This window comes from Hypanus sabinus, chromosome 6 (assembly GCF_030144855.1).
Source record: "Hypanus sabinus isolate sHypSab1 chromosome 6, sHypSab1.hap1, whole genome shotgun sequence".
Taxonomy (NCBI): domain Eukaryota; kingdom Metazoa; phylum Chordata; class Chondrichthyes; order Myliobatiformes; family Dasyatidae; genus Hypanus; species Hypanus sabinus.
In genome coordinates, this window is record NC_082711.1 from 49,916,536 (window position 1) to 49,937,219 (window position 20,684).

The following is a 20,684-nucleotide window of genomic DNA, read 5'->3' on the forward strand; positions in this document are numbered from 1 at the left end:
CACCGATGCCACGTGAGTAGCTGAATGTGTGGAAATGTATAGAATGTAATGGTAATACTGTATCTGTAAAGGATTCCCAGACATTAAATGTAAATAATTTTATTATCAATAAAGTATATTTTGTTTTTTTTTAAAAATCAACATTCATCGACCAAAATGTTTGGAGAACAGTGACAGGAGAAAAATCTCAGACGCAGAAACAGAACAAAAAGAAAAGTCTACAGTTCGAAAGTGACATGTTTCAAAAGTCCATATATTTCTCCATATTCCAGCAGGAATGGTGGAATATTCATATACATTATTTTTGACAGTCATAATTGTCTAGAAATCTGTCCATTATTGTTGATGCAGCATAGGATGGGTGCTAGCTAGTAATTACTCTGCCCAAGATTGCACTAAATTACAGAGAGTTAAGGACACAGCTTAGTACACCATGGTCTCTGACTATGTTTGTCACTACATCCGTAACCATCTAATGTCATTCTTCTAGTATCTTGGGTAACATTGCCAGTATTATATTCTGGCAAATACAACAATTAATTTTAAGAAAGCACCTGAATATACAAAGCATCCCTAGATACTACACCAGAGCATTTCCAAACAAAATTCAAGATTTTGAGATATTAGATGTCCAAGAGGTTGATAAGGAGAGGGGTAAAGTGCATCCCTCTCTGAATTACAAGGAAAGGAAAGAGAGGAGATGGCAAGATAGAGGAGATGGAGAGATATTGGAGCTTAGGGGGCTGGCTGCTGAAGGCAGGCCAACAGTGATGGAGCAATTCCATTTTGTGATAATAAAGAGGTTAGATTCTGCAGGAACACAGTTTAATTTTAATAAAATATAATTCTATGATAACAATATTACTATTTGGTGTAACATTATAAAACAGAATGCAATTCATTCACAACTTTTTGGAGCACTAAAAGAATATTTCTCTTTATGGAATCCAGCAGCATCAAGGCATGTCAGTTACATTCAAGTATTCTTATTCAGAAATAAGTCAGGAACACAAAGAACTAATATAAAAAATAAGTAAAAGAACCAAATAAATCTGAATGGTAAATTTATTACTTTTTCAAATATGTTTTTAAGATAGTTCAGCAACAATTTTAATGTGAATTATTTTTAAGGACAGTAAATTTAAATATATAACTACTCATTTTGTTTGCTCAAGGTGTTCACATTGACAAGACATTTGTTTGCAACATTTACAGTGCCTATGGCTACAACCTGTGCAAACTTTATAGTGTGCTGCTTCAGCACCGTCAGTCTTCATTAACTGGCCGACTTGGTGCATGAGATCCACAATGTATGCCTTTGGAGGAATGAGAAGTCCAACAGTATCTAGAGGAGGGTGATCAATTAGCATGACTTCATTCCAGGCTCGGTTATACTCTCCCCGAACAAGACTACAATTGATTCCTATTCTATCAGCTAAAGCCTGAAGAAAGATGGGATATCAACCATGTTATAACAGATATTTAAATGTTCACTTTGGAAACTTTATAATTACTTATAAATAGCACTAACTGTTACCTTGAATAGAAGTGCTCTGTGATAGTAGATTCCTTTCCGAATTTTACCAATAGGAATAATGTTAGATCTTAATTCATGTTTCAGTTCAGCAATGTGAAGTTCCCAAGTGAACTCATGAAACATTTCCTTGTCTACAGGTCCACCCATTTTATCAGAAACAAAGCTAGAAATGAAAATTGAACAAAGTTTAAAAAGATGGTTGCAGACAATAAGAGCAAAGCATAGCACAAACACCGAAAAGGAAATGCAATGGGGAATTTTGAGAACTTCGAATTAAAGGCAGGAGGGGAAGCATTCATATTATTGCAAAACAAGTCTGGATAAATTTACTGATAAAGACTTAAAGCACAATTCAAATAATGATTTTTCTAGTTATGATTTTGTAATAATTACTTGATCTCAACATCACTTTTAACATTTATTGTACAATTCTTAAAAGAACAACAACAAAAATATAATTTGTTCAAGTGCAAAAAATGGAAAATATATAACTGCTTGTGAAACTGATAAAAAAAAATTGGTGAAATGTTCCCAGGGACTTTTAAATATAACTAAAGACATCTAAAAACTGGATGACCAAGACAACTGCAGCTTCTCAAGCTTCAGACATCTGGAGGAGATGAGAATAAAAAAAACCATAGTACTGCTAAAGCATTTAGAGCTTCGGGCATTGGAAGAGGGTGGTTGCAGGAAGGGGAATGTACCTGTAACTAAATTGTTAGAGCCTAAAAAAGCTATTTGCAATAAGTTAACTTTGCCTGTCTAATTTCTACCGAGCAGACACTTTCCCAATTTGCCTCACCATTCACCAGCAAAAGGTCATCTGGAATTAAACTCAGGGCACTTATCTCTTAGTGGGTTTTCTCTTAAAGCTAGTGAACATCTATCTGAAGGAGATCCTTGCCTTTTAAATTCAGAGCAATGAACATATGGTAAACCTTTATAAAATACAAGATGGGCCTCGATGTTAAATTTTAGACACCTTAATTTAAAGGCATTGTCAAGGCCTTTTAGAGATTGCACAACCAGTGTACTTGAAGAAAACCTAGGAAATGGAGCAACCTTAGTTGTCCTTAAAGTAGAGAAGGTGAATAAAATAACTTTGTATAGGTGTTCAAAGTAATAAGTTTTAATTGGAAAGGAAAAACTTTTATTTGGTAGAATAGTCAACAGTCATCCAACATAGATAAGAAGTTACTGTCAAAAGCAAGAACAAGTGACACTATTTTACAAATGCTGCTATAGTTTTGAACGTACTGCTTGAAGAAGTTCAGGAAATATTCAATAATGGCATTCAAAAGAGAACTGGATAACTATACCAAAAGGAAAAAAAAACTGGATTATAGGATAAGTGGACAGGACAGTCACACTGTTCCCTCTAAGTTGTGTGCAAGGCCGTGCAGTAACTGAAATGTTCCCACACACTTCGCTTTTGTTGCCATGCAACTTGAATTTTCTTATATATAATGTTAACATTAGCATTTAAAGAACTGTGCAGGTGTCAGGCTGTGTAAAAATTTCCCTGCTCAGAGCAATGGTTGGTCCACACAGCTGTAAAAAAAATAGTTGGAACATTGGACATGCAGCATACTGGTCTAGCGGTTAGCACAAGATCGATTCTTGATTCCACCGTCATCTGTAAAGGGTTTGTATGCTCGTACTGGAGTTCCCTCTGGGTGTTCCAGTCTCCTCACACATTCCAAAGACATACAGTTAGATTTAGTAAGTTGTGGGTATGCTATGCTGGTGCTAGAAGTGTGGCGACACTTGCGGACTGCCTGGCACAATCCTTGCTGATTTGATTTGATGCAAATGATGCATTTCACTATATGTTTCAATGTACATGTGACAAATAAAGCTTAAGTATTTTGAAAGTGCAAAGTATAGGATTAATTGATAATACACAGTCAATTGTCATTTTTATCAAAATAGTGGCAGCAAAGTTTTACATGATTTCATGCTAATGGAGAAGGATGGAGGCCAGCTGGGGGACCACAAAAAGGAAAAAAAATATATATAGGGGAGGCTGTCAGCAACAGATAAACTAAGATTAAAAAAAGGGAATTGGAGTTAGGTGATGTGAAAATAGTGGAAGTTCACTGTCATGATGATGATGATGATATAGATGGGTAGTCCAAAACTTAATCCAGAATTACCTTATGATACTTCCAATCTGCAAGCTTTATCAGCAAAGGAGCAGTCTCATAGGAACATGTTCACCCGAAGGATTCCCATCCAAGAGTCAAACAGATGAAGGATAAACAATAAACACTGGTCTTTCTAGCAATGCCCACAACCCAAAAAAATGAGTAAATGGAAAAGATAAATGATTGTAGTGATTCAAACAAGAAGTCACTGGTTAGAAAAGTATGAATTTGGGAGGCTAGATCTTCAGCAAGAACTTTGGTGAAGGAAAAAAGACTGGAACTAGGGCAGTAGTAGGCAAAGCTGGATCAGATGAGAGTATTTCTTTTCAGGGCAGGAGTGACATCAGATTTGATAGATAAGGAAACAGTAGAGAGGACAATCTGTAAACATTATTGCCAACATAGTAGGAAAGAATGGTGGTTATCAGATGACAAGAGAGTAGGAGGAAGTGGTTCTCGTGTTCAAGATTATTTCAGAGATCAAAAAGGGAAATAGTGAGAGATAGAGCTGAGGCTGGGAAGTAAAATTAGTTGGACTGATGAGGGTTAAACTGCAACAGGTCTACAATAGATCTAATCTTACTAGCTCCCTACTCTGCTTTGGAACATCCAGACAACAGCAACATGAGGCTACTGTTTATCTATTATGGCTCACTATTTAATACCTTCATTCCCTCAGTATTAATCACCAAGTTTTTAAACTTGGGTCTCTGTACCTTCCTCTGCATCTGGATTCCTGACTTACTCATCAGGAGATGACAGCTAGTATGGAACAGCTGCTTCCCCTCTGTTATCAAATTTCTGAACAGCCTATGAACCCATCAGCTCTACCTCATTATTCCTTTTTTGCACTATTTATTTACTTTGTAATTTATAGTAATTTTGTCTTTACATTGTACTGCTGTCAGAAAGCAACAGATTTCTTGATAGTGATAATGAACCTAATTCTGATTATGAAAAGGACACAGCAGAATCAATGGACCTTAGTGTAGTAAAATACTTACAGTGCAAGGGATACCACTTGATCTCTCAGATTGGGGAGTGGTAAAATACTACTTGTAACTTCACTGATAAAAGAATCAAAAAGCACATCATAAGGTGGTTCCCATTGTTTGTTTTTCTCTTTCTCCTCAGCCTTGGTTTGCAGAGTTTCTCCTTCTTTAAATTTTTCTTCTTCTTTTTTTCCTCTGCCTTTTCCTTTGCTGTATGTTATGAAATAAAATCGAGCTAATTAAGATGAGGACAAAGATAGAGTCAGAGTTATAGAGCTAAGCAGCATGGAATCAAATTCTTCTCCTTAATTCATCTATGCCAACCAAGATTTCTAACTGAGCAAATCCCATTTACTTTTCCTATCCAACTGTCCAATGCCAATGGATCTACAGTAAACAATCTCTTAAGAAGGCTGGAGTCAAAACAAAGCTCTGTCATTACCACAACACTTCTCTCAATTTTCCTCTAACAAACTTCCAGAAGGAGTGGAGCTAATCTTCAGAAGTAATGGGAAATATTGATATCTCTGATGACAGCCCAATGGTTAATCCTGATCTAAGGTATTTGTTGTCTTGAGAAATGTTTTGAGTCCTATCTTTACAGTTCAAAATTCATTTAAAATTTAAAATTCAAAGTTGTCTTTCATTGATATGATACAGAAGTTTGTTTTATTTATTAATTTCTCAGGTTCCGTGCATCACTGGCAAGAGTTGGAATTCATTACCAACTCTCTATTGCCTCTTAACCAAGTGAGTGGCTTGCTAGGCTATTTCAGATGACTTTAATAGTCAAATATATTGCTGTGAGTCCAGAGTCACATACTGATCAGGCTGTATAAGAATGGCAGATTTTCTCCCCTGAGGAATGTCTGTTTTTTGCTTAGACCATTGTAATGTACATGGATTCCTGTGTTTGTCATCTAATCTCTAACTGAGCGGCCCATGAAAATTCTGTAGGTGAACTTAATAGGATTAACTACAAATATCACTGCTAATTCAAATTAAAAGTCAATTTATTGTCAAAGTACATATATACATCACCCCATAAAACTCTGAGATTCATTTCCTTGTGGACAATCACAGTAAATACAAGAAATACAATAGAATCAATGAAAGGCCTTACCAGCAGGACTGTCAAACAATCAATGTGCAAAGGACAACAAGCTATGCAAATACAAGAGAGAGATAAATAAATAAATAGATAGATAGATAGATAGATAGATAAATAAGCAATAAACATTGAGAACATGATATGAACCGTCTTTGAAAGTGAGCCTGTAGGTTGTGGGATCAGTTCATTGATGGGGCAAGTGATGTTGTTTCCTCTGGTTCAATAGCCTGGTGGTTGAGGAGTAATGACTGTTCCTGAACCTGGTGGTCTGGGTTCTGAGGCTCCTGTACCTTCTTCCTGAAGGCAGTAGTGAGAAGAGAGCATGGACTGGGTGGCGGAATCCTTGATAGTGGATGCTGCTTTCCTCAACAGTGCTCCATGTCAATGTACTAAATGGTGGAGAGGACTTTACCTGAGATGGACTGGACCATATCCACCACTTCTGTAGGCTTTTCCTTTCAAGGGCATTGGTGTTTCCATATTAGGCAATCAGTCAATATCATTCCTACCACACATCTGTAGAAGTTGAAATGAACTTGCTCTCATTAGATGAATAATCACTTTGCAATGAAACATTTGGCCATTAAAAAGTCAGGACAAGGAATTATCTAAATTATTCCTGTGGAACTGAATAGCACTATTGCATTTCACTATATGTTTATAATTGCTATTGATGAAGCTAGTATTTTTGTAAGGCAGGCATTTATTTTCTCTCCATTGTTGCCCTGACAAAATGGTGATCTCTTTTCTAAAATGCTGTGGTTTTGAGTTGTAAAGGTCCTGTCATAACATGACTAAATGGGCGTTACAAGATTATAATACCAAAATGACAAAAGATTGATCAGATTATGACTTAACATTTATACCAAGGCCTTCTAACTGACTGAAGGCAGAAGCTTGGTGGGAGTGAGGGAGTGATTATTACAGATTCTTCATTAGGTTGCTGATACACAACACATAGATGGTAAACACAGCAGCTACGATAGGCTGGTGGTGAATGGTAGTACATTCAGGAAATGGATGAATGATGTTGAGATTCTAGAATGTTTTTGAATGATTTTGAGGTTCTAGAATGTGTTTGCAACTTCACCCACCTAAGCATACACAAGGTAGTTCATCACACTTAGGAAAGATAGAAAAGGCATGTAAAAAGGGCAATGTTACGATAGTCATGGGGAGTTTCAATATGCAGGTAGATTGAGAAAAAAGGTTGGTTCTACATCCCAGCACAGGGAATTTGTAGAATGCCTATGAGATAGCTTTTTAGTGCAGTCCACGAGAGAAAAAAAACAATCGTGGATGGGGTTTTGTGTAATGAATCAGATTTGATTTGGGAGTCTAAGATAAAGGAACACATAGGAGACGGTGACCATAATGTAATAGAATTCACCCTGCAGTTTAAGGAGGAGAAGATAAAATCAGATGTATCAGTATTATAGTGGAGTAAAGAGAATTACAGAGGCATAAGGGAGGAACTAGCCAAAGTTGATTGGAAGGGACCACTACCAAGGATGATAATGAAACAGAATGGCTGGAGTTTTTTGGAGAAATTTGGAAGCTACAGGATAGATACATCCCTAAGAGGAATTATTCTAAGGGATGCAACCGTGTCTGACACGGGAAGGCATATAATAAAGTTTAAATTAGTGGGAAATTTGAGGATTGGGAAGCCTTTAAAAACCAACAGAAGGCAACTAAAAGAGTCATAAGGAGAGAAAAGATTTAATATGGTAGGCTAGCTAATAATATAAAAGATATGCCAAAAGTCTTTTCAGATATATAAAGAGCAAAAGAGAGGCAAAAGTAGATATTGGACCACTAAAAAATGATACTGGAGAGGTAGTAATGGAGGAGGGAGGGGATAAAGAAGTAGTGGGTGAAATTAATAAGTACTTTGCATCAGTCTTCATTGTGGAAGGCACTAGTAGTATGCCAGAAATATGAGAAATATGTCGGGGGGGGGGGGCGCAGAAGTGAGTATAGTTGCTATTACTAAGAAGAAGGTGCTTGTGAAGCTGAAAGGTTTGAGGTAGATAAATCACCTAGACCAGATGAACTGCACCTCGGGATACTGAAAGACATGGTGAAGAGATTGTGGAGGCATGAGCAATAACCTTACAAGAATCACTATATTCAGGAACAGTTCTGGAGGACTGGAAAATTGCAAATGTCACTCCACTCTTCCAAAAGGGAGGGAGGAAGAAGAAAGGAAATTATTGACAGTTAGCCTAACTTCAGTGGTTGGGAAGATGTTGGAGTCCATTATTAGGATGAGGTTTTGGTGTACTTGGAGGCACATGTTAAACTAGGCCAAACTCAGCACAGTTTCCTTCAGGGGAAGGTTTGCCTGACAAATCTGTTGGAACTCTTTGATGAAGTACAAACATAATAGGTAGGATAGACACAGGACAGTCGGTGGATGTTACTTATTTGGATTTCCAGAAGGCCTTTGACAAGGGTCCGTGCATGAGGCTGCTTAACAAGGTAAGCGCACCAGGCATTACAGTAAAGATACTAGCATGGGCAGAAGATTGGCTGACTGGCAGGAGGCAAAGAGTGGGAATAAACGGGCCTTTTCTAGTTGGCTGCTGGTGACTAATGGTGTTCAGTAGGGGAGAGTAATGGGACAGCTTCTTTTCCCATTATATGTCAACAATTTGAATGAAGGAATTGATGGGTTTGTGGCCAAGTTTGTAGACGATATGAAGGTAGGTGGAGGGGCAGATTGTGTTGAGGAAGCAGAGTCTGCAGAATGACTTTGACAGATTGGCAAAAAAGTGACAGATGGAATATAGTGTACGGAAGTTTATGGTCATGCATTTCAGTAGAAGGAATAAAGGCAATGACCATCTTCGAAATAGAGAAAAAATTCAAAACTCAGGGGTGCAAAGGGACTTATGAGTCCTTTGCAAGATTCCCTAAAGGTTAACTTGCAGGTTGAGTCAGTGGTAAGTAAGGAAAATGCAATGTTATCACTTATTTCAGGGAAGTATAAAAGCAAAGATGTTTTGCTGAGACTTTGTAAGACATTAGTGAGACATAACTTGGGAGTCTTGGGAGCTGTTTGGGACCTCTTGTCCAAGAAAAGATGTGCAGGCATTGAAGAGGGTCCAGAAGAGGTTCACAAGAACAATGCTAGGAATGAAAGGGTTAATGTTTGAGGTCCATTTGAAGGCTCTGGGCCTATACTTGCTGTAGTTTAAGAGTGGTTGGGGGGGGGAATTTGATTGAAACCTATCAAATATTGAAAGGCCTCGGTAGAATGGATTTGGAGAGGATGTTTCCAATAGTGGAGGAGTCTAGGAACAAAGGGCACCAGCTTCAGAACAGAGGAACATCCATTTAGAATGGAGATGAGGAACTATTTTTTTAGCCAGTGGTGGTGAATCTGTAGAATTCATTGCCACAGATAGCTGTGGAGGCCTTGTCACTGAGTAAATTTAAAGTGGTGGTTGATCATTTCCTGATTAGTCAGGGTGTCAAAGGTTATGGGGAAAAGACAGAAGAATGGGGTTGAGAGGGAAATTAAATCAGCCATGATAGAATGGCATAATCCTGCTCCTATATCTTATGGCCTTATAGGTGATACTAAGATTTTGGGGAGTTGTGAGGTAACCCACTCCCAGAGGAAACCCAGGTCTCTAAAAGCCACAGAGTACTATCTTATGAGACTGGTGCAGTAGAGCTTAAGGGCAGAGGTAATGATCCAGAATACTGAAGACGGAAGAAGGGTTTAGTAATGCCAAAGCTTTTAGGCTGATTGATAACTCTTCATGTTAGGGGCAAACATTACTTGTGACAACCACCTCAAGCCTGGATGTTACCTAATAGCAGTGGGCTGGCTGCTTCATTATCAGAGGAAAGCCAGTGTTGTACAATATCTTGAATAGAAGGTATCTTCTTGTTCAGGTAGGTACTAAAGTCTTTCTGCTAGTTGAAAAAGAGTATGGAACTCTCAACATAACTTGCCATTTTCTCCTCCTCAGCCAATTATTATCAGCATGTATATAACCAAACCAATGTACATCTGGAAGGATAAAATAAAATACTGGAAATAATCAGAAGCTCAGGTAAACTGCTGAGAACAAGAGTCAGTGTTTCTGGTCAATGCCTGATGTGCTTACTATTCCCAGCATTTTCAAGTTTTGTATCAGTAGGAAGGATTTGTTTGCTGTTTTGAAATATTTTACTATGGAAAGATTTTGCTCATATCTGTTTTAATAAAAAGTGAACTTTAAAACAACAATACAACTCACAAAGTCTTTCAAGCAACATCTTTTAGTGTAAATTGCAGTCTACTGATACTAAAACAAGCACACTTTCTGTTTCATGGCCGAAGGTATGGTAGTTTCCAGAAAGATAGTGATTCATTCGATTGTAGTGGCTTCCACAGGGTCAAGAGAAGATATTATTGATGTAATTTTTACGATTGTAAGGCCCTGCTGGTCATTAACAACTTAAAGTACTGCAGGACTATGCCATCAGTGAGTTGCTCGTTGGTCAAGAAACTGAGGAGCTGGACCTGGTTTGGATTGTGCTGCTGCCTGCATCAGAGAGGCATCATAGGGGTCAGTGTGCAGTCTTACAATGGGTGATCATTTTACTCACTTTTACTGTGATTGCAACATCCTGCTGGACAACGCTGCAAGTTCCATTTACTGATTTATTGGGAAATGGCAGGAGGGCTGCGTGGCCTCGGTTGTAGCAAGGACTAGGCCTCTAACCCTGGTGTGGCCTGGTTACATGCAACCAGGAGAGAGGCATCAGAGTCTGAGTGCTCCACCAGAGGCAGTGCGGCATGGCACCCAAGTGGAGTTGGTGCTGATTTCCAGCATTTGCTCAGCAGAAGACAAGTCCTATTGTGTTCAATGGCAAATTACTGCAACATTCACAGACTATATATATATATATATATATATATATATATATATATATTGTGCGACTGTATTTTACTGATATCTTATATGTGCTACATGTGCCTTGTGCCTTGTATGACTGTTGGTATTGTGTTTTGCATCTTGGCCCTGGAGTAACATTGTTTCATTTGGCTGTGTTCAGTAATATTCATGTATATGGTTGAATGACAATTAAACTTGAACTTGAACTACATAACCTTACATCCACAATCTCTATACTTCAACTGCTCCACCAACCCCATTATCTTTAGCAACAACCCTCTGCATCTCACATCACCAATCTTCAGAAAAGAGGAAGAGTTGGGAATAGACTAATAGTATTATTTTAAAAATTAATGTTAATTTTTTTATAGCAAAGATTTTTTTTTATAGTCTGACCCAGAAATTATATTCACATCGCACTAGATCTGCAAATGGTACCAGCTTAGAATGGTATCTTGCTTTGTAGCTAATGGGACCAACTTAGATGAGCGCCTTGGTGAATACGAGGTGCAGCAGCTTAGGAGGATTGATGGTGCCTAATGGAGAGCCCTCACTTGCATCTTCAGAAACAGCTCTACTTCCATCTTTAATATCTCCATTTTTCCCTTTCGGGGTTCTTTTGAAGATGCTGACCTGGAATTGCATGCTGACTTCGGTTCTTTGCAGGAATGGGACTCACTCTTGGGGTTTCACGACTGGCCATTATTCGGCACACCAAGGGCTCACCTGAGAGCTCAGCTTGCCTTTGGAGGGCCAAGACTAATGGCTCTGGAGACAGGCAGATTGAATGTCAGTGTCCGAGCAGGAGATCAGTGAGTCGTGGGAGATGGAAGATCTGGGGCTATGTGCCCAAACACCTGAGATCTTCAGGCATAGAGGTTGAAAAAGAGGCGCAACGGACCTTTAAAATCGTAAACCAGCGAGTTGTTATGTCTCCCCTCTTGCTGTGAAACACAGACTCCCTTATTAGGGAGAGAAAGAGCCTTTGGTATGTCAAATACCGGGTGAACAAGTAGTCTTTGGAGTACTGTAAGTCTGTGCCTTTGCTGTTGCTATGCTTACACTTGAATGCTCGGTGGTGGGTGTCAATACTTTTCTTTTGCCATTGGGAGGAGGGGGGGGATCCTGCTTACGTGCGGGAAGGAGGGGAGAAGTAGGGGGGACTTTGGTGTTCTAACACTTAATTGTCATTCATTCTTTGGGGCAGTCCTCTGTTTTTGTGGATAGTTGCGAAGAAAATGTATTTCAGGCTGTATATTGTATACATTTCTCTGACATTAAATGTACCTTTGAAACCTTTGAACCAAATGGGCCAATGGTCCTGTTTCATTGCTGTGTTATTCTAAAACTCAATGACTCTAAATCTCATATTGTGAACAATTGTAAACCTATCAGGACCATTGAATTAGGAAATTATTTTATCTGACTAACAAAATGGATAAAATAAATGACATTCTTGTCAAACACACTTAATTAAGACAAACCCAACTTCTTTGGTATGTTTTGTTGGAAAATGACACCAAGATGAATCACTGCTGTTACAATTTATCTGTTGCTTATCTCGAAAGTCTATCACTTTCTTAAATTACTATGACTAAAAATCCTCCAATTGATTTCTGTTTCATATAATATATTTTACTTTTATAATGTATAACTTTATACAGTTTGTATAGAAATAAAGCTGACTGCTGAATAAGCCTAAAGCTGAGAACCATGAAACTGGCACGGTAACATAGTGGTTACAGTACCCGGGTTCAATTCCTGCTGCTGCCTGTGAGTTCATATGTTCTCCCTGTGACCACATGGGTTTCCTCCAGGTGTTCCAGTTTCCTCCCACAGGCCAAAGACATAGCGGTTTGTTGGTTATTTCATCATTGTAAATTGCCCCGTGATTAGGCGTGGGCTAAATTGAGGGACTGCTGGGCAGTGCAGCTCAAAGGGCTGGAAAGGCCTATTTCACGCTGTATCTCAATAAATAAATAGACAAAACATTGTAGATTAACTACTGTTGGAAATATATAATTACAGTATTATGTTTACATGGGGAACGTCTATTATAAATGTAGAATGTGGAATTTATAATGGACATGTAACACTATAACGATTTAAAAAAATCAACAAATAAAAGCAGTATTGTAGAAGATGTTTCCCGACTTAAAACATTTTGCACCGTAGTATCTGCCTATTTTGACCTTCATATCATCACTGTCTTTGCTGTAATGGAGGTCACTCATCTCCTCTTGAAACACTTGTCCAGTCCTTAACTATCAGTAGGCTCTAGTCCAATTTCTCATCTCACACCATCCAAAAGTTTGATACTATTAAAACTGCTGCTTGATCTCAATTAAGTGTTCATCCAACACCCTGCTGCTTTCCAGGCTTCAGTGGAATTCAATCCACCAGCAGATATATTTAAAAATTCAACACCTGTTCAAATGTGTTCATGGCTTCCCATGCTACCTCTGCAAATATACCCATCCCTATATCCTTTTGAGCATTTTACACTCCAATGCTGGCCTTTTCGAAACCACCCCGACCCCTGCTTCCGAGGACCCATAATTTGTAGATGTTTGATTGGTCTCAAACTCTGAAATTCTTTTATAAATGTTCTACCACTTTCCTTTAAGAAGATTTAAAATTTAGCTCTGACCAATATTTTAGTCTTTCAACTGATGCTTTGCAACAATATTCCCAGTAACAGAAAAAATAAGTATTATATACAGGGCAAGTAATGCTGAAGGGCCAAAAGTGTTCTTTTTGCCATATTTGAATGATTATATGCATCTAATTATTTTAAGGTAGATAGGAAACACTTAATTACTCTCAATATTTCCATTGAATATCAATCAAAACCTGAAAATACCACTGCATTATGTTGCGATCTCATTTTGCAAAGCTTTACAGAACTGCTACAGATGCATCTAAATCGAATGAGCTAGATAAAACAATGAGTAATGGAACATACTTTAGTCCGTTTTTAAATTTTGGTTACACATCAGTATCTCTTCAATTTAATCTAACTGGAGCATATTTTAGTTCATTTCTAATAAGCTGGCAGATCATTTTCTGATTATCCCTTCCTACTAGCCATTGCAGATTGACGTCGACAAGTACCTTGGCACTGATAGTGTTAAAGAGAAGATTTATGATTAGTACTATAATTAGTTGCATGCAAAAGCTAAAGCCTAACTAGTCAGTAATCTGCGAGGTTGAGGTACTGAGTTGGTACTGAAATTGAGGGGCTTGGATCTGGATACAGAGAAATGTTTGCAAGCGGGTTGGTAAATTCACACAGCTGGTGGAACTACTGTTTCTCAGCTCCAATGAGGTGGATTCAATCTTGACCTCCAGTGCTGACTGTCAAATTTGCATATTTCTTTGTGATCACATGAATTTCCTCAAGTGCTGCAGTTTCCTCCCAAGACCCAAAGATTTTAGTGTGTAAGTGAGAAATTGAATCTGGGGGAATTGGTAGAAATGTGGAAAGAATAAAATAGGCTTGCTGAAAGATTATTCTAATAGCCACCTGAGAGTTGGCACAAAGTCAGTGGGCAAATGGCATATTCCATGCTGTATGACTCTATGACAACTTGCTTTGAAAATCTTGAAAGGAGTGATATGACCACTGATTACTGTGCACACATTCAGCAGTACTGGACAAATGACTAAGAGAAAAAATTCTGGTTAATTAGATGAGTGAGATTTTGTCCCCAGTGTCAAACAGCGAAAACCAGGTGGAAGGGAAGATATGCTTCATGATAGGATGCCATTGTAGATGGTGTAAGTTATGGAGAATGATGTGCAGGATATGAAGGCCCAGAGTGGTAGATAGACACTATGACCAAGAAAACGCTCTAATGCCTTTCCCTCCACAGAACTCTAAGGAAATAGACTGTAGTTAGCATGGTTTCTTGCCTGACAAAACTCTTGGAATTCTTTTAAGAAATAACAAGCAGGCTTTTGACAAGGTCCCACACATGAGGCTGTTTAACAAGCTACAAGCCCATGGTATTACAAAAAAGATTCTAGCATGGATAAAACAGTAGCTGATTGGCAGGAGGCAAAGAGTGGGAATAAAGGGAGCCTTTTCTGGTTGGCTGCCAGTGACTAGTGGTGTTCCACACAGGTCTGTGTTGGGACCAATTCTTTTTACGTTATATGTCAATGATTTTGATGATGGAATTGATTGCTTTGTTGTAAAGTTTGAAGACAATATGAAGGTAGGTGGAGGAGCAGGTAGTACAAAGTACAAGGAAATGGGCTACAGAAGGACATAGACAGATTAGGCAAGTGGGCAAAGAGGTGGCAAATGGACTACAGTGTCAGGAATTGTATGATCATGCACTTTGGTAGAAGAAATGAAAAGGTTGGCTATTTCCTAAATGGGGAGAAAATACAAAAATCTGAGGTGCAAAGGGATTTAGAGCCCTTGTGCAAGATTCCCTAAAGGTAAATCTGCAGGGTGAGTCTGTGGTGAGGAATGCAAATGCCATATTAGCATTTATTTCAAGAGGACAATTGATCAGCTAATCCAGTTTGGTAGCTATGACTTTTTGATGCTAGGTACTAGAATTTTAGATTAACTTCCAATAAAGCTGAGAAGATTACAGTTTCACATTCATTCACTTAAAGGTAGTTTACTTCAAAATCTGCAGGAAAAAGAAATAGAATGAGGGAAGACAGACCTGGATGATTTATCTCTGACACCCATTCTGCTAGAAATATTGCGACCACTGCTTGCTGCTGGAACGTCGAGAAATTTGTCATCAGTTGATGTTGCTTCCACCTGGGGTCTACAAAGTAAGATACAAATTCAGTAATGTTTATATACATACCGAAAAGCAGCAAATATTATATTTGTTTTCAAAAATACTGAGAATTTTGAGGAAATCCATTTCAGAAGATTTCATATCTTTTGTAAAAATTTCACAAGTTTTCCAGCAATCAGAATGAATTTCATTTCTAATATTTAACATTAACTATCAAGGTATGTCTAACCAATCTTACTGAGCTTTTCAAGGAAATTACCAGGAAAGAAGATGAAGGGAAGGCAGTCTACATAGTCTTTAGTAAGGTATTTGACAAGGTCCCGCATGGGAAGCTGGTCAGGAAAGTTCAGTTGCTCAGCATTCAGGGCGAGGTAGTAAATTGGATTAGACATTGGCTTTGTGGGAGAAGCCAGTGAGAGGGAGTAGAAGGTTGCCTCACTGGAGGCCTGTGATTAGTGGTGTGCCACAGGGATCAGTGCTGGGTCTTTTTGTTGTTTATCATCTATATCAATGATCTGGATGATAATGTAGTTAACCAGATCAGGAAATTTACAGATGGCACCAAGATTGGGGGTGTAGTGGACAGCGAGGAAGGCTATCATGGCTTGCAGAGGGATCTGCATCAGCTGGAAAAATGGGGTGAAAAATGGCAGATGGAATTTAATGCAGACAAGGTTGAGATTTTGCACTTCAGTAGGATCAACCAGGGTAGGTCTTACACAGTGAAAGGTAAGACACTGAGGAATGCAGTAGAACAAAGGGATCTTGGAATAAAGGTACATAATTCATTGAAAGTGGTGTCACAGGTAGATAGGGTCAGAAAGAAAGCTTTTGGTACATTGGCCTTCATAAATCACTGTACTGAGTACAGAAGATGGGATATTATGTTGAAGTTGTGTAAGATGGTAGCTAAGTCTAAGCAACACACAAAAATTGTTGGAGGCACTCAGCAGGCCAGCTGTCATCTATGGAAAAAAGTATAGCCGATGTTTCGGGCCACAACTCTTCGGCAGGACTGGATTAAAATTGATAGAGAACTTGAATGGATAGCTGTCCTTACATTAATCAACTGGCTTAGAAGGAATCCAAATATTTACTGATTCAGGAGCTGTGGATAAGTACAGGAAAATTGCAGAAGTTAAACCCCAACGTACAAAAGTATATTAGGATAAACCAAATACCTTAAATACTCTCTGATACCAGCAAATAAAGACCCAAGCCCCAATTCAGACAAACAATGAACAAAGGCTGGCTGAAAACAGCACCAAGCATACCCAAGAACGATGAGCTGCAATTCAGAACTACTCGCATGCTAAAGAACAAAAGAAGCATGCAATAGAGAATGTAGAAAATCTGTTTACACCAAACAGGACAAATCCAACGTGGTTAATTACTACTCAGTCACCTCTCAATCATCAGCAAAATGATGGAAGCCGTCGTTGACACTTAGCTACAGACATTCAGACCCTGTCATTGATGTTTCCAGTCAGAGCTATGATTCGATATTTTAGTTGTGATGCAATTTAACTCTATTACATGCTTCTTCATTTGGGTTACAAGTAATCTTGTATTGCAGCTTCACTAAGCAGCACCTCATCTACTTAAGGATGTAGAAGTAACTGTGCCGACATCAAGGCAGCATTTAACAAAATATGCCATCAATGCATTCCGGTAAAACTGAAGTCGTGGGAAAATATTTCAGTGATTGGAATCTACCTCACACAGGAAAAGGATGGTTGTGATTGTTGGAGATGAATCATCCCAGCCCCAGAATGTTACTGCAGGGGTTTGGTCCTGGGGCAGAGTAAAATGTTACAGTTACAGAGAAAGTGCCATGCAGGTAGATGGTAAGATGCTGGTCACAGTGAGGTAGAAAGAGAAGTCAAGAGTCTATCTTATTGTACTGAATGGCAATATGATCAAATTTTGCTGCCACAGCAATTTGATTATTCTGTGGTGACTTCAAAAATCAAAGTCATAGCTGAAACTTCCCAATGAAAAAGCTCCTTTCCCACCCTCCCACACACCCAACAACAGACCCATACAGTTAAGGCTCCAACCCCAGGATAGGTCGACTTTGCACCCCTGACCACCAGTCCTTGGCCCTGGATTCTCAGACAATGAGCTTCCAACCTCCAGTTCCTGGCCTAGACTCACAGACCTCTAACTTACCGGTTTCATCAACCTCTAGGTATCAATCCCCGGACTCATCAATCACGGGACTTTGACCTTTGGGCCTTGACCTCCTGACCACACAGACCTTTGATCCCAGGACTCATTGACCTGGAGTTACTCACCAAACTGAAGACTCACCAGCCCTCATCCTTGAGCCAGCTGACCTCAGTCACTGACCACAAGGATCACTCGTCTTCACCCACATGCCTGCCAATCCAATGTCTGTGGGTGGAGTTTGTTGGCTTTCAACCATGGAGTACTCTGAATCCACAGCTCCTGCCCCTGAATCATCATTTACTGCCCTTGAGCTCTAACTCTTCATCATTCCTGACTCTAAACCTTATCGTATTCCCAAACTCCCTACACTACCCTCAAAACCATCCCTACAAAAAAGCAACTAAATCAGAACGACGACCTTGATGGACATCGCAGTTCTGCACCATCTTGACCAGAAGCTTGATATTTTAAATATTAAACAACAATTTAGCCTATGTAAAGTACTAGTAAATGTACGTAACTTACTCATTTGTTCTTTTTGCATTAATTAGAAGTATTGGCCGATGCTGGTTCAAGTCATGATTACTGAATTCTTCAAGAGTCAAGACTTTCTTGCCCAGTTTTACCTAAAAATAAGTGTTTCAGTTAGCTAAGTCTTGGTAAGAAAAAGATTTGCATACCAAACACAGTTTGTCCTTTTTATATTGGTTAGGGGAGACATCACCTTGTCCGAACTTGAGGATTTCTCCAAGATAGCAAATTAATGAAAGAAAAAGTGAAAAGTTTAGGTTTAATTACTAGTCACTTAATACAAATCATGAGATCCATATGAACTATTTCAACATTAAATGTTTATAACTATTTAACATGGAGAAGATATAAAAGGTTTGTTTACAATTCAATTCCATAGAACCCAGGTTCTGACATACAACTATAAAAGTGAAAAAGTTATTTTCTACAGGATCCACATATCATCGACCTCAAGTCATAGCAGAAAACAGGGCACTTGCTCACCCATTATACATTGACATAATTATTTATTAATCAAAGTGAGATCGATATACTAAATGAATAGACTTTTTTTTACCCGACCGGGATCATAGAAACCATCAGTGATGATGTCATTGGATGACAAATATCCAGTCAGTGTATATTTGAGAGATGTATTGTGGTCAAGTAGTCTGCTAACAGCTACTTCACTAAAATTGTTCCGACGACGTGAAGACATGTTTATTTCTTGTAGAATTTCCAATGCACTGTGGAATAAAAAGAAACAATTTTTTTATAGGCACTCCGATGAATTGATTATTAAAGCTTTTCATAACTGACTATACCTGCAGTCTCCCTAATTTAAAATATAAATGAAAGATTTATAGGATTAATATTAAGAATTGAGCCTAATGAACCTGGGAATATCAAACCATGTGAATAAACAATCCGAGTTATTTTGTTTTAAATTTCATCATCGTCCTCTGATGACTTCACCAAACAAGCTATTACAAATTCATTTTAGGTCCCTTTAATTAATTCAAGTAGTTCCAAGTGCCTGTTAATTCTTCTTTCTGATTATTGCTTCTAAAATGTTACCTACAACCAAAGTGATTGACCTGTAGTGATAGGATGTCCTTACACCATTTTCAGAACAAGTAAATGATACTTGAAATTTTCCACATCTTTGGCACCTTCTCCTTCTATGGGTAATATTGGAAGGTGATGTCCAGCTCTACCAACTTCCCTTAGCAACCCAGGATCAATGCCTCCTGAACTATACTTCACATACAGTAGCTAGTCTTTCTAATATGGCCTCTCTAACAGTATTTACCTGAGCCATTATTCCTAATATATACTGTACGATCTTACCGCCATTTTCTTAATAGGCACCAAAACAAAATATTCATTAACTATTCTCAAACTTCTCACCGCTTTAGCCATATATCACCTTCTTTCTTCCTAAAAGGCCCCACCTTGCCTCTTAATACCCACATACTATTTAAATCCTGGCAGAAAATTCTTGGCAAATCTAGAAGAACTCAACAGGTTAGGCAGCATCTATGGAAAAGAGTAAACAGTCAGTGCTCGGGCTGAGATGAGAAGATGAGAAGTCAGAGTAAAAAGACCAGTTCCGTTTATGTGAACTACCTGTCTATTCTATTATTAGTACTAACATACATGGTTAGGTATTAAATACCATTGTCACTTATTGGATATTAGGCAAAACAATAAAGTTAAGGGCTATAAGTGCACATTTTTTACTTCCATGTATATTAAAAGAAATAGGGATGGAAGTAATCTGATTTAATAGAGCCAACATGAGCTCAACAAAAAGAAAGTCATTTCCAAGAAAATCAGAGTTCTTTGAGGCAGTATCAACCATACAGGATAGAGGGGAAATAGTAGGTAATATATTTGGATGCTCAAAAGACATCAAACACAGTGTCACATTAAGTATAATATTGTTGTAAAAGCTGGAGCTCTGGTAAAGATTTCTGCATCTTCATTAGCCATAGATGAGTTACAAGGTCATAAGTATAACTAATGTTGTCCTCTTGTTCATAAAGGGCATTACAGATAAGCCTGCAAAATGCAGGCTGGTGAGCCTTATATTAGGGGTGGGAAGTTGTTGGAGAAGACTTTGACGGGCAGGATTTATATTCACTTTTAAAAATAAGAACTAATTAGGAGCGGTCTGCATGGTTTTGTGCCAGGGGAATTATGTCTCACAAATCTGATTGAGTTTTTGAGACTTCTCCCAACCATGATTCACCTCTCTCTGCTCCCTTCCCGTGATCAGTCCACAATAGAGACCCATATCAGAATCAGGTTTATCATCACTCTCATATGTCATGAAATATGCTTTTCTTCAGCAGCAGTAGTGCAATACATAAACTTACTACAGTTCTGTGCAAAGGTCTTAGGCACTCTAGCTATATATATATGTGCCTAAAACTTTTGTACAGTACTGTATGTGGTCTGATTAATAAGTTGGTTGATGACACAGAAATTAGTAAAGTTGCAGATAGCAAAGAAAATTGTTTAAGGATACAGCAAGACATGGATC

The 20,684-nt window shown here is 38.4% G+C and overlaps 1 protein-coding gene across 4 annotated transcripts in view; it reads right to left on the reverse strand.

Annotated features, from left to right (window-relative positions):
* Positions 1 to 83: 83 nt before the first annotated feature.
* The window catches only part of armc3 (armadillo repeat containing 3), an 86,547-nt gene continuing 65,946 nt past the window's right edge, over positions 84 to 20,684 (reverse strand). For all 4 annotated transcript variants that reach the window (XM_059972087.1, XM_059972089.1, XM_059972088.1 and 1 more), the window contains 6 exons: positions 18,714 to 18,882; positions 18,152 to 18,252; positions 15,371 to 15,478; positions 4,689 to 4,886; positions 1,538 to 1,700; positions 84 to 1,442 (listed from right to left, as the gene is read on the reverse strand). In XM_059972087.1, the coding sequence (XP_059828070.1) occupies positions 1,158 to 1,442; positions 1,538 to 1,700; positions 4,689 to 4,886; positions 15,371 to 15,478; positions 18,152 to 18,252; positions 18,714 to 18,882 (1,024 nt within the window). In that variant the 3' untranslated portion in view covers positions 84 to 1,157. The remainder of the gene's footprint in view (positions 1,443 to 1,537; positions 1,701 to 4,688; positions 4,887 to 15,370; positions 15,479 to 18,151; positions 18,253 to 18,713; positions 18,883 to 20,684) is intronic.